This window comes from Watersipora subatra, chromosome 3 (assembly GCF_963576615.1).
Source record: "Watersipora subatra chromosome 3, tzWatSuba1.1, whole genome shotgun sequence".
Classification (NCBI taxonomy): Eukaryota; Metazoa; Bryozoa; class Gymnolaemata; order Cheilostomatida; family Watersiporidae; genus Watersipora; species Watersipora subatra.
The window spans coordinates 30,676,842-30,690,634 of record NC_088710.1 but is presented as its reverse complement, the minus strand read 5'-3'; the positions used below and the strand labels follow the sequence as shown (position 1 = coordinate 30,690,634).

The window sequence follows — 13,793 nt, the reverse complement described above, 5'->3', positions numbered from 1 at the left end:
TCTGTAACCTTTTTGGTTTTTATCAGACTTGGCTATTATGCTCTAAATTTTTTTATTTCACGAACTTAAGGTTTATTAGAAAATTTGATCGAAATTGGTCTGTGACCTTTTACGCTTTCATCAGATTTGCTACTGCTTAAAGTCGTCTTATTTCACTGAATTTTGAACTTTTTAAATTTTTGGTCATACTGATGATATACAACTAGAGGTATGACTCAAAGGGCTGCCAGCTGCCCTTAATTACATCTTATCAGATGCTGCTTTTAACTCAACCAAAAAGTTGATAACTGACCATATGGGCCAATAAAAATGAGTAATAAACATGCAAGAGTTGTCTGAAATGGAACATATGTTGTTCCTGATAGCTAGTGCACGCCGAACTCTCCTATCTTAGTTCAGAGTTCTCTGCAGGTGTCTATCGCTAGTTTGTTACAGAAAATGTATCCTATTCACTTGCGCAAAACTGCTGCCTTGAATCAGACGAGCTTTTGCAACAGCCACTGTCAGACAAGATGGTAAGTTTGATGTGAAAATAAAATGATAGAGCTTGAGTATTTACTAAACTAAAATACTTTGCTCTAAAAATATTTTTGTCATTGTTTTCAAATGATGCAATGATAAATTAAAACTATATTCACTGCACTGGTGTATCTTTCATAAAAACTTGTATTTTGCAGCTCACAAATTTGATCATTCATGGAATAAGCGCAAACAATTCTATATTTACAAATTTAAATTTATCAAATCTATATTTAGTTTGTTACATAAAATAGCAAGTAGTGCATGGGCTTCGGTGTTTAGGAGCGTTGAATTCTAATTAGTCATACGCAATGTCTTACAAATTTTTATAGGTATGACATTTATAAGCCTTTTGCTTGCTAACAGTGTTTTTATTAAAGAATTAAATATGCATAGCCTAAAAAGTAACAAGAAATGAATTAAACTCCCCAATCGCTAGGAAATCAACACAACCTTCTCTTGGTCATTTTTTGCACCTCCAGATTATAGAGCCATGTGACCCAGTTTATTACTAAAGGCTACGTAAGAGTTCAAGTCGCTAAAAAAATTGTAAATTATAAGATGGTTTTAATTCTCGTAGTTCCCACCCCATAAATTTTCCAAAGTTTTTGACCAGTCATTGAGGAACCAGTTGCGAATGTCTGGCTTACCAAACTATCATGCCACCTTTTTCCATGCACAACTAGTACAGATGTGAAACTAGTACAGATAGCACAATTAGTACAGATGTGAAACTAAGTTTAAAAGTGCTGAAAGTTTTGAATCATGCTATATTTCTGCAAGATTTTTCTTGAATGCATGAAAATCTCTGGGTAATCACATAAACAGCTATATGATATCAAAAGCAGAGGTAAAGCAGATGTCTATGTCTATTAGTGAGTATACAGGTACGTAGAGGAGTAGAGTCTTGATGGATTTCTCTGTTGCAGAGGGAGTGCATTTCTATACACGTTGGCCAGGCTGGAGTGCAAATAGGCAATGCATGCTGGGAGCTCTATTGTCTCGAACATGGTGAGCAGCCAGATATTGATTCCTGTTTACATTTTGTTTTAGGCCTTGCTGTAAGTAACAAAAAAAAACTTATTTGACAAAAAACTTGCATAGAGATATTTTTTGCTGGTTAGTTAATTAAATGTTGAGGTACGTGGGAAGAGAAAGTTATTGAATAAAACTCTATCACTATCTTGCCTTCATTAGAGATGTCAGAAAATTTTTTTAAAGTTATTCATTTAAGCTTTATAAAACTGGCTTTCTTTCTAACTTTACTGGCGACTATTTTACTTTAAATAGAAAGAGTTTTTAAATTATGCTATACAAAAATAAAAAAAAGGACAGTAGTTAGCCGCTCAAATCAAATAAATGGTTAGACATATATAAAGTTTAAAATACCTTTTTCTGTTAAGAGAATATATATATTAGGAAGAACACTGTTAAAGGATCTATTGATAATATTATCAAAATAATTGTTAGAAATTGTAAAAAATTATTTCGTATCACGTACGTTGAAATGTGTTGAAAACCTGTAACTGTGAAAGAACAAAATGAGGACACAACCCATAAAAGAACTTGAAACCAAGGATCAGTATAAAGTAAAAATTATAGACATAGTCAGAAGACGCAAGGATTTGAAAACATAATTTGTTGGAGTGTGGATGTAGATTTGCAATTTGGCAGAATGATCATTTTTGTAATAAAAATGAATCATTAGTGACATATCTTGGAGCTGAATTATGTTAAATGTGTATACCATAAATAATATGGTAACATATGAGCTGATATCAAAAGCATTGGCAGATTTTGAGTTTATTCATGTTGTAAACAGACATCAGAGCCATATTACCAATTCTGAACTTGTATGTTGTTTCATTCAGATCATGGTACCTTTTAAGAGCAATACTGGTTTTGGTCACGCATGTTAGAAAACACATTTTTATCTTTTATGTTTTTTACTAATTCCTATCACAGCTCTGCCAATACATTCGGTAAAAGTTAAAATTTTCAAACTCCCTTGAATTTTCGAATTCTAGGGAGCTAATTCTTAGTTCATTCTTTCTGCAACATTGCAACCTCGCTTATGTCATAGCCTTAGGATCAGGATGGGCTTCTAAGTATTATAGCCAAAGTCCAATATATAATGTAACAAGGTTGTTGTTTGACTCAATTAATATCATAGTTATGCCGCTCCTAACAGGCAGGAGATATAATTTAATAAGCTGTATTATATCTTGTGCAGGAATAGAGCCAAGTGGATTGGTAACCAACACAGAGCTGACAAGGAGGTCTGATGACAGCTACAACACTTTCTTCAGCGAGACAGGTCATGGTAAACACGTGCCCCGTGCCCTTTATGTCGACCTTGAACCCAGTGTTATTGGTGAGTCTTGTTCATGTAGCTTAATACCACAGTCATGAATATTATTTATTCATAGTCATACATCGGTCTAGAGTGGCTCTGGCAAATATGATACAAGCTAAAGTGATATTTAAAATGTTATCAGTAATTTTCATAAAGGTAAATTTACAGTTGAAATTTCCTCTTTCTAAACTACTCAATGAGACTCCCCGCAGTTTGTCATCATTCGTATACATTATACAGTAACTTAGATGTGAAAACGGCTAGAAATAATTGCACTTTGGAGATCGTTTTCCTTCTGAGACATACAATAGCTTAGCCTCTACAGGAGTGCTTCTTGTCAACTATAATATAAAGCTGTCTTCTCTTCAATAAATGCAATGTCACAGTATAGTTTTAACTATAACAGTCGAAATTAACTTTTTGATTAGGTATGTGTTGTTTGCGTATTAGCATAAGATTCGCTACTCGTTTAGTTGTTATTTGCTGGACAGATGTGCTAACCCAATTCGATTTCTTGTGAGAGTCTATAACAAGTTTTGATTTTTTGGCAGTTTTACAAGATTGCTTTGTTTACATAAAAATAATTAAAACTAGATTTTTTTATTATTCGCAGAGACCTGAGAACAAACATTACTTTTACCTATAATAAATAACATCTCATAATATCTCAAAGTATGTGCAACATCAATGATGCCGTATCTGTACAAACCTTTACTTTCCTCATACACTCTGTGCAAATAAAAAGTGCTGAAGTCACTTAAACTTGCACAGTATTTTAGTAGATTTTATCAAAAAGTATCGGTATTTTTATGTCAATTGTAATTGTTTTCAAGGTTTGAGGTGATCTGACTGCCAGGATGTTTCAAGATTAAAAATGAAAAAACTTGATCGCGATTAAAATGCTCAGATCAAGCAAAAGTGTAATTGTGATGTTTATAGTAGCAAAGAGACTGACAGAAGAAAGACTCATAAGGCTGTGACTTGTTTGCAATAGCATTATAGTTGGTATCAACTATAGCAACGATCACAACTAGTTACCTCATTTTTTCTCTTGAGCTGTAACTGTGATCAAGTTTGATTGTTTTTAATCTGGAAACAAGCTGGCAGTCAAATCATCTTAAACATAAAAAGCAATCGAAAATAATAAAAAATAATTATACTTTCTAATAAAATCTACTAAAACTTTGAGAAAATTAATTTTTAAGTGCATTTTTTATTAAATTCTCCTTTCTGTTCAAACTAAACATGTAAAATCTGAAGTTGTTTTTACTAGGTGAAAACGAAAAATTGAAATCCAAAAAATATCTAGCCAACTTGTTATATTCTATAGCTTTTGCTATATAATAATTCAAATATAAGCCCAACGCCATGACTAGCTATGCTAATGCGTATTATGGGCTTCATCACTCTTCCATCTTTTTCATCTTTTGTTTATATTCTATTGTTGATGAAAATAAATCAAAAATCAAATAAGAGACTGACACAAGCTGTACTTCCTATTGAAGTGTGGCGTTTCCTATTTCTTATTGTGCACTTGGATAATAAACATGTGAGGAACAACCACCGATGTTTGTTACAGTGAGCACTATACAGACCTCTTTAACATGAATACATCTTTATTTTACTAATTCTCAATACCACCACATTTATAGATGAGGTGAGAGCTGGACCATACCGCTCGCTGTTCCACCCAGAACAGCTGATCAATGGGAAAGAAGATGCTGCCAACAACTATGCCCGAGGGCACTACACCGTAGGCAAGGAAATCATAGACTTAATCATGGACCGACTTAGGAAGATGGTAAGACCTAGCTCTATCAGATCTCAGAATATTTTTATAACTTGATGCCTTCTTAGTTCTGCTCGCATGCATTCTTGTATTTTTATAGGCTGATGGGTGCACAGGTTTGCAAGGATTTCTGATCTTCCACTCTTTTGGAGGCGGAACGGGCTCTGGCTTTACATCCCTTCTTATGGAAAGACTCAGTATGGATTACGGCAAAAAATCCAAGCTGCAATTTGCTATCTATCCTGCACCACAGGTAAACCTTGCAGCAATATAACATGTTTAAAGTTATCAAATAATTTATAAAAGGACAAGAATAATTGTCAATATTTGAAAACGGCTAGGTATTAGTTATCTAATGATGCCAAGAGGAAAGCTCATCAAACTCAACATCAATCAATAAGTTCTTAAATAGATTTCTAATAGTTCCTATGATTATCTTTATTTCTAGGTAGAGTTTTAATGCTGTATTTCTTGTTGATAAGTGTGTTCCTTGTGTTTTAGGTTTCTACGGCGGTTGTTGAGCCATACAACGCTGTTCTAACGACTCACACGACCCTTGAGCACTCTGACTGCGCTTTTATGGTCGATAATGAAGCTATCTACGATATTTGTCGTCGGAACATGGATATCGAGCGGCCATCGTATACTAATCTTAATCGTCTAATCGGGCAGATAGTTTCTTCCATCACTGCCTCTCTAAGATTTGACGGAGCTCTCAATGTCGACTTGACAGAGTTCCAGACGAACCTCGTACCATATCCGCGTATTCACTTTCCCCTCGTTACGTACGCACCAATCATATCAGGTAATGAAATGGAACATACAGCGTGTTTTCAATATGATTCCATAACGAGATTGTTGCATATGCCGTTTATTCCATAGAACTGCATGAGAACATTTAAAATAATTTCTGAGTTCAAGGGAAATGGTATCCAGCCGGCATAAACAGCATTAGTAGCATTTCCATCCTGCTGCAGTGGCTGGTAAATAGATGGACTTGTTCATCCTCACCCTCTGATGATGCCATGGTGCATCACTAGAATAGCACAGTGCCATTACAGATGTTGAAAGGGACCTATATGAGTGTTCAGTCTATTCTCCCCATTTTATATAGAGGTTGATGGTTCAGTCAACATGTACAGGTGGTAGCAGATTGCATGTATTACCGATAACAGGTTCATGCAGTCTGCCTCAACCAACTTGGTTACAAATTGAGACTGTGTTTAGTTGACATCTTCATGATTCGGAAACTGATTGCAGTTTGTTATTTTAGCTACAGCTGAAACCAATGGTTATGACATAGTAAAACAACGCTTTTTGCTCAAGGTCATCATTCATATATGTATCTCCCCATTTTATTATCTGGTCTTATTATCTTCTACAGCAGGTAAACAAGTTGCGTAGGTAATGGAATAGAACTGCCTGTCTCGCTTTCGATACAGTTTTAACATCGATACGTCTGACAATTCACCTTTCAATAATAGTACTGTGACCTTTCAATAACTAACCAATGAAATGGTAGTTTGGCATCTGGTACTTCTACAAAGCTATAACTTGATTGGCTAGTAACTGTACTTCTAAAACAAAACTATGACGACATTTTTGTGTTTAAAATTTTGGACTGAAAATAAGAGAAAAGTTCCACAATGAAATCACCAATTTTAAGATCAGAACTCCAATAAGAGCTGATAACTCCAATATGAGCTGAGTCCTTGGTGTGCAAACACTACAACATAACTATCACCATCCACTGTTCCTAAATTTTTAATAAATTCAGAAGTGCTCCCAAACCACTCACTCAATTGGAGAATTGAACTAACATCTTCTTTTAAACGCTGTTGCCATAACCACCCTGTCGGAAGGAAGTATTACAACAGCTCTCAACTCTATGTATTCCAGCTTTTGGGTTCCAATTTATAGAAAGTAAGTTGAGCTTCATTTTTATGTACATGTAGTTATCTGGTATAGCATAGAGGATCATATAGAATGGTACAGTTATCTGGTATAGCATAGAGGATCATATACATTAGAATAGTACAGTTATCTGGTATAGTATATAGGATCATATAGAATGGTGCAGTTATCTGGTATGGCATAGAGGATCATATAGAATGGTACAGTTATCTGGTATAGCATAGAGGTTCATATAGAATGGTACAATTATCTGGTATAGCATAGAGGATCATATAGAATGGTACAGTTATCTGGTATAGCATAGAGGATCATATAGAATGGTACAGTTATCTGGTATAGCATAGAGGATCATATAGAATGGTACAATTATCTGGTATAGCATAGAGGATCATATAGAATGGTACAGTTATCTGGTATAGCATAGAGGACCATATAGAATGGTACGTTTATCTGGTATAGCATAGAGTGAAAACGGCGCCATATTTGGAGAAAACGATCGTCATTCTCCTATTTAATAGTATTTTTTGGTGTTGTTTTGATATTATAATAAAAAAATTGCAATCAAAAGCATCATTCACAAAAATTAACTGCATAAGCTTCATTTTTCAACGATAAAAGTTGTCTACAAAGATGGCGGACAATGATAGAATGACATCACGAAAAAACGAAGGATACAGTAATCCAGTATAGAAAAGAGTAGATCTGTTTTAGGTTTAGATTAAAAGAAGTTATGTGCTCTGCTTCAAGAGTGACTGTTGAGATGAGGGAACATTTGATGTGTATGCAGTACTAAAATTGCGTGGCCTCCTTTTTATACATACAAAAACTCAGTAAATAGATACTAACTATGATCATAAGAACACAAGCAGCGGAGTGCATAGTTTATGTTTATTATATACAGTAATATATCTAATAAGGATTTGTGCGCTCTGCATCCAATATTAGCCCTAATAATACCTTGCTAAATAATGAGCATACCTGTAGTTGTGTCCTCCATACTCAGGAAAACTTGTGAGTCATACAGTGAATATCATTCGATGTAAGCTTTTCTAATTAAGGAGACATGCAACTCAGTAGGTGTTGTATGTCTACGTGCTTAAGGAAATTCGCAAGGCACCACTCAGTCATTATAAATATACAGAAGTGACCTTTGAGATTTACTCTCAGAGCAGACTTGTTTTATTGTGATGGCTCCGAGTTTGCTCGTGTGAACTGTAAAAATCCTGAAAGGTGATCAGCAGTTGAAAGATAGAGTTACAAATAAACTCAACATACCTCTATTATAGCTTCAAGTTTACTCCCAGGATGAGTCATAGATTGAATTATTTCATTAAAGCTTTGATGATGTAATGATGGTGTCGGCTACCTTTCTTAAAGCTGAGAAAACTTCATTATTCAGACTGAACTAAAAAAAAGTAACATCAGCGTTGAATCTGAGATCTATAAAAAGAGGCATAATTGTTTTGCTTTGCATGAAGATTTGAAGTGAGTGCTTCAACTTTTTAAGGCCTGAAAAGTTCACAAACATAACAGAAAGCTTTTAAATTATCCATATTTTAATAATGGCTGAAAATAGTAAATAGAAAAAAGATTATTGGACACATTCTTTGTTCCTTCATGTTAGGTTTGACGTTAATATAATTTCACCATCTAATCGCGACAAAAGCAAATCTGTGGAAAATAAAATAAACAAATAAAACAATAGCATAAAAATTCAATAGTATTTAAAAGGATTAGCAAGGTGCTTATGACTTGTGTACTCAGTGACTGTTGATTGGGTAGTGTAACTATAAAGTTGGTAGTTGGGCGTATCCATAGATATATAAACCTTATATATCTATGGGTTTATCTATGGTTTATATATCTATGGGTGTATCAGATATCTGTTAGAGCACTCTAGACTGAGGTTAAGAAATATAGACAGTTCATTAAGCTCAAGTGCTTCAAATCAATGATAATACTCTCCCTATGAGGCAACATTGCTCTAACACAAAGTTGTTGTAGCCTTTTGAACATATGCTAACACTTCAAGGAAGTCCGCTGCATATTTCTACTGTACTGAATGTTAGTACTTCCTCATCAAGACATCACTAAACTTTTAAATATTTAGGAAGTTTTAAAAACAAGAAAGCTGCTACCACTGATGCTGCCAGCTGATGCTGCCAGCATTTACTGTGGCTGCCTTTAGCTCCAGGGTAGCCTTAACTTTGGCGTCCTGTAGCCCGGGGTTTCTAGAAAACTAGTATCACCTTGAGTTTCTCTTGTGAATGACATCCAGAGGTTCACCATGTTAAGAAAGACTAGGGGTTGAAGAACCTTGACCATAGTATGGCAAGACGATGCCAAGCAGTCATGAAGAACAAAGGCTGGCCAACGAAATATTATTCAATTTCTTATAATATTTTATTTAAATGTTTATGATATTTCAGTATAACAATAAAATATTAATTTACCAACCATTTAAGTTAATGTTGATATGGGTAATAATATTTGAAAAATACAAACTATGATAAGTTGAGTAGCTAAAAATGTTTACGTCTATGTACAATACACATAGTTGCACTTTATACCATTCTTTTCAGCACACAATTCTGAGTCTGTTGATATGCATGTTGTAAGAACTAAATAGAATTTTGAGGCTGTAAGATTGATCAAAATAGAAACATTTTATGATTTTTGAAAACATTGAGGGCGGGATCATAATTTTGAGCAGCACTGTGTGTTTAATTATTAATCATTTTTAGAGCCATCTATTACAATATTTACTATAATCAACAATCATTGTAAAATAAAAAACAACCGGCTTTATTTAGCCCAGAAAGCGTACCACGAGCAAATGACGGTTGCTGAGATCACAAATGCCTGCTTCGATCCAGCGAACCAGATGGTGAAATGTGACCCTCGCCATGGCAAGTATATGGCCTGCTGCATGTTGTACAGAGGTGACGTCGTACCTAAGGATGTGAACGCGGCGATTGCTACCATCAAAACCAAAAGAACAATACAGTTTGTAGACTGGTGTCCTACAGGTTTCAAAGTCGGCATTAACTACCAAGCCCCTACGGTAGTCCCAGGTATGCGAGGTACGCAGGTAGTCTCCAACCTTTAGAAATGTGCCTGTTAGTGCTGTGTGTATCTCTTGTCTAACTTAAAACAGTGAGCTGAAAAAGGATTGTAAGTTTGTATGAGTACAAAATGCACAAAATGTATTTCGCTTCATAATTACTCCTGTAGCTTTCTAAATTTATGAATTGGCGAGTAAAATGCTCTCTACTATCTTTTTCACAGAACATAGCTGTTCTTATTTTAGTATCAACCAATCCGTAAAGCATTTCACATTTCATTAAGCTAAAATCGTCTTTTAGCGTAACAACTTGGTAACAAGATCACTCTATGGTCACCCAAGTTACTGTCATTCTATGAATGCCAATTTTCACTCACCTGTTGTATTACATAAGAAAAGGTTTTCATAACTTGTAAACATAAAGTGGGACCAACAAAAACAAACGAACATTTACATCGATAATGCTAGGCGAGATACGACCTTCATCGGTGATGTCACTAAGTAGGCACTGAACAAGGTCTTCCTTTGTCCTCTTTGACATTTAGCTTTGTTTATAGAATGGCTGCGTGCCTCCAAACAATATAAACAAATTAGCGTGGCGTGCTAGAGTTCTTTATGGACGGCGCTTCTCCTTAACCCATGAGTCTATCAAATGTCATTAGTGCCTAAAAACCTCCTCGCTTAATTACCAATAACGGCTAGCATAGAATTCTAGCAATAAGCTGTCAATATTATGCGTCATGTCGCACCCACAACCATACCCTGTGATGACAGCGCTGTAACAACGCTGATAGTTGTAGAGTTGGCCAGAAAAGCTTTCGGTCGAAATTGTCTTTCATTGCCTGCATTTTTTAGATAGTTCTAAATAATAACTGACAGCTCATAACAAATTTGATTATAAAATAAAACGAAAGGTTTTTATAATAGAAATAAATCATAGACAGCCAGCATTGGTTCTCCATAGAAGTAGTAGCCACCTTTCCAACTCATAGATGTGCCATAGTATATAACCAAAGCGATTGATTTACCCTATAGATGTATACACTAGCACTCCATCATAGATGGGTCGTGGTATAAAAACTGTCATTGCTTCACTCTCCATCATCCTGTGAATAAGTCAGACCTTACAAATATTAACACTTACGGTGTTGACACTTGAATTACATGTTAACAATTATGAATACATAGTACAAAGTGTCAGTGTTATGTAAGAGATTGAGTAGATAGAAGCCTCTGAAGCTGATCACACAGCGTAGCATCTTTGACTTCTGCTGTACAGCCATTATCTGCACTGAAATAAGCATTACTTAGAATTTGATGAGATGTTATGGAGGAAAAAGACTATTCCTAGTCATTTTGACACATTGTAACAACATCTCATGTGATTATCACTAACTGATGAAGTTGGCTTCAAAATATTTGACATCGTCTCTTATGCGGTTTAACAGACAACTATGACATGACCTTTTATGCGCTATATTTGAGGGTAAATGTATGGCATTGAGTCATAAAACACCTGCTTATAACACAAACTTTTATCTGTTGGAAGCTAGCAAGTTTCCACTTTTTGCTGTTTTTACATATACCCAGCCAACTGTGATGGTTTAAACATTCCAACATGTATTTGCTGCCAATTTTGACCAGCCTTTTACCACATCAATAGCAGTTAATCACTGATTTGCTGCCATTGGCGCTCAAAATGTAAATAATTTTTTGGTGTGGATTACAAAGACACAAGCTACAAAAAGGATTTCACGAATCTTATTGGTCAGCATTTTGGTTCCAGTCATTCAGGGGAAATCACTTGATTTTCAGGAATCTATCATTTGCACAACAAGTTGAAAGTCATATTTCAAAAGTCATAAGCTACCCAAGTGTAGACACTCTTAATAGAGATCGCTTCGGAAAAAGTTTCAGTCATGAAGATTTGAACCCGCTTCCTCATGTACAGATGCTCATTTATACCACAGTCCATTGTTCAACGAAAACTCTTTGCTTATCCTATGTAACTTAATTAGGTGGAGACCTCGCACCTGTGCCCAGGTCTGTTTGCATGATCAGCAACACAACAGCGATGGCTGATGCATGGGCTAGACTTGACCACAAGTTTGATCTGATGTATGCCAAAAGAGCCTTTGTGCACTGGTATGTCGGAGAAGGTACGTGCTACAACTCCTCCTCAATATCAGTAAACTCAATTTGTCTTCCGTTTAATTAAATATGGGCAGGTGCTGATTTACCAGCTGGAAACACAAATGTTTAGCTGACCGCAGTGGGTGAGAGGTATGGGGCTATTACATGCTAAGTGATGGATAGCCCTACAGGATATACCGGGTTTTCACCTAATCCATGCATCTTCCTGTATTAACATCTGACATGTAAAACTGCTATCGGGTATCTATGTTATGTCAACAGCTCAATGATTGTGACAGCTTGACACAGTATCAACATTATTTTGTAAAATACTATATATTGAGTAAGATATAATACTTTTTGCACACAATCTTAAGATCGAAATGAGAGACCCATTCTTGGTTATATATAGACATCCATTTAGAGGTCAATGCTATTCTAACTCAAAGATCAACCTACACAAAATTTCAGTAGATTGTATCAAAAAGTTTTAGCATTGTTTATTCATCTGTGATTGTTTTTGATGATTGAGTTGATTTCCCTGCCAGGATATTTCAAGATTAAACTCGACAAAACTTGGTCGCGGTTAAAATGCTCAGAATCAAAATACGTACAACATGACATCACTAGTCGCTATTGTTGCTATAGTTGATACCGGTTATTGCGTTCAAGTTGCAGCGTTATACACATATTGCCACGTCATTGCCACCAATTTAAAGAATTATTTTTTAATATTGTAGAGTTCAAGTGTAACCCAATGCTTGCAGACATCAGTGCGTAGTGTTGCTGAATATGAAACAGCTTTTGCATAGAACAATGATAGAGATCATTGCTGTTATACATTAATTAAATATGGCCCTGATCATTATGAGAAATATACTATTGGTAATGGCTACAGGAATGGAAGAAGGGGAATTTCTTGAGGCGAGAGATGACCTGGCAGCTCTTGAAAAAGACTATGAAGAAGTAGGCATGGACTCCCTCACTGCCTCTGAGCTCGCCAGCCAATCAGATGATGAGTACTAGAATATGGAAGAAAATGATGAATGACTGTTATTCGTACTGTCGCTGTCTTCCCCCACCCTTTATGTTATCCCAATGCTTCTTGCAGAAGCCCATTTCGACCAGACACACCTTTTGTTAAGAGAATATTGTTTTGGCAACAAACAATACATAAAATAATAAAACAATAAAGCAGAAAGTTGTTCAGACCTTCAATGTCTTTGAATACAGTTTCTACGCTGTTGCTGCCGCAGATACTTGCATTTCACTTAATTGTGGTTTTTTGTAATGAAGCGACATACAGTCCATAGAAGGAGATGAGGTTGTAACATGCAGTCTAAGGAAAGTGAAGAGGTTGTAGTATGTGGTCTATAAAAGGTGAAGAGGTTGTAGCATGCAGTCTATAGAAATTGAAGAGGTTGTAGCATGCAGTCTATAGAAAGTGAAGAAGTTGTAGCATGCAGTCTATCGAAGGTGAAAAGGTTGTAGCATGCAGTCTATAGAAGATCAAGAGAACATAGTCTAAAGAGGATGATAACTAGACATCTAGATGAACTCATGACAGCATAGCAAAGTGAATCATATGGAATGTAGAAGCATGCGTATGTTCAGTCTTGAGACTTATCTTATCTGATTCATTCTTACTTGTTATTCTGAATTAGACAGATACAATGAAATAAAAAAGCTGTGTTATTCTTTTGTCACCCATGATATCAGTTATGGCCACATAACTGGTGCTTTTTCAATCGATAGGTAGATGCGTGTAGACATTAATTCCATAACGTTATTTTATAAAGATCAATGTTGATATACTGCTTGTAGAAATTAAGGACATGGTTTCTTTTGTGTTAACTATTTGTATAGTTCAAAGGTTTCAATGAAAGGTGTTTATCAATAAGCTTAAATTTGGACTCCCCTAGTGATGAAACCTTGTCAATAAGTTCTACTAACTAGCTCCGCTTTTATCATGACATTCGCCCAGTAGCTTTGCCTATATCATGACTTTTAACCATAGC

The 13,793-nt window shown here is 35.5% G+C and overlaps 1 protein-coding gene across 2 annotated transcripts; it reads left to right on the top strand.

Moving 5' to 3' along the window:
• Positions 1 to 452: 452 nt before the first annotated feature.
• LOC137389611 (tubulin alpha-1 chain) lies at positions 453 to 12,937 on the top strand. 2 transcript variants are annotated; one of them, XM_068075671.1, is made up of 9 exons: positions 453 to 515; positions 1,449 to 1,530; positions 2,753 to 2,893; positions 4,528 to 4,676; positions 4,765 to 4,917; positions 5,166 to 5,469; positions 9,392 to 9,652; positions 11,661 to 11,801; positions 12,674 to 12,937. In XM_068075671.1, exons 1-9 carry the CDS (start codon positions 513 to 515, stop codon positions 12,799 to 12,801), a joined length of 1,362 nt encoding a protein of 453 aa, XP_067931772.1. In that variant the 5' UTR covers positions 453 to 512; the 3' UTR covers positions 12,802 to 12,937. The 2 variants fall into 2 exon arrangements, with proteins under 2 accessions (XP_067931772.1, XP_067931771.1); XM_068075670.1 differs by having other exon boundaries at positions 9,392 to 9,661.
• Positions 12,938 to 13,793: the final 856 nt, after the last annotated feature.

Bases quoted from the DNA above. Each gene is read 5' to 3' on its own strand.
- LOC137389611 (XM_068075670.1), top strand. The intron at 9,662-11,660 runs GTACGCAGGTAG...TAACTTAATTAG, and splicing joins GGTAGTCCCAGGTATGCGAG to GTGGAGACCTCGCACCTGTG. The intron at 11,802-12,673 runs GTACGTGCTACA...TAATGGCTACAG, and splicing joins GCACTGGTATGTCGGAGAAG to GAATGGAAGAAGGGGAATTT.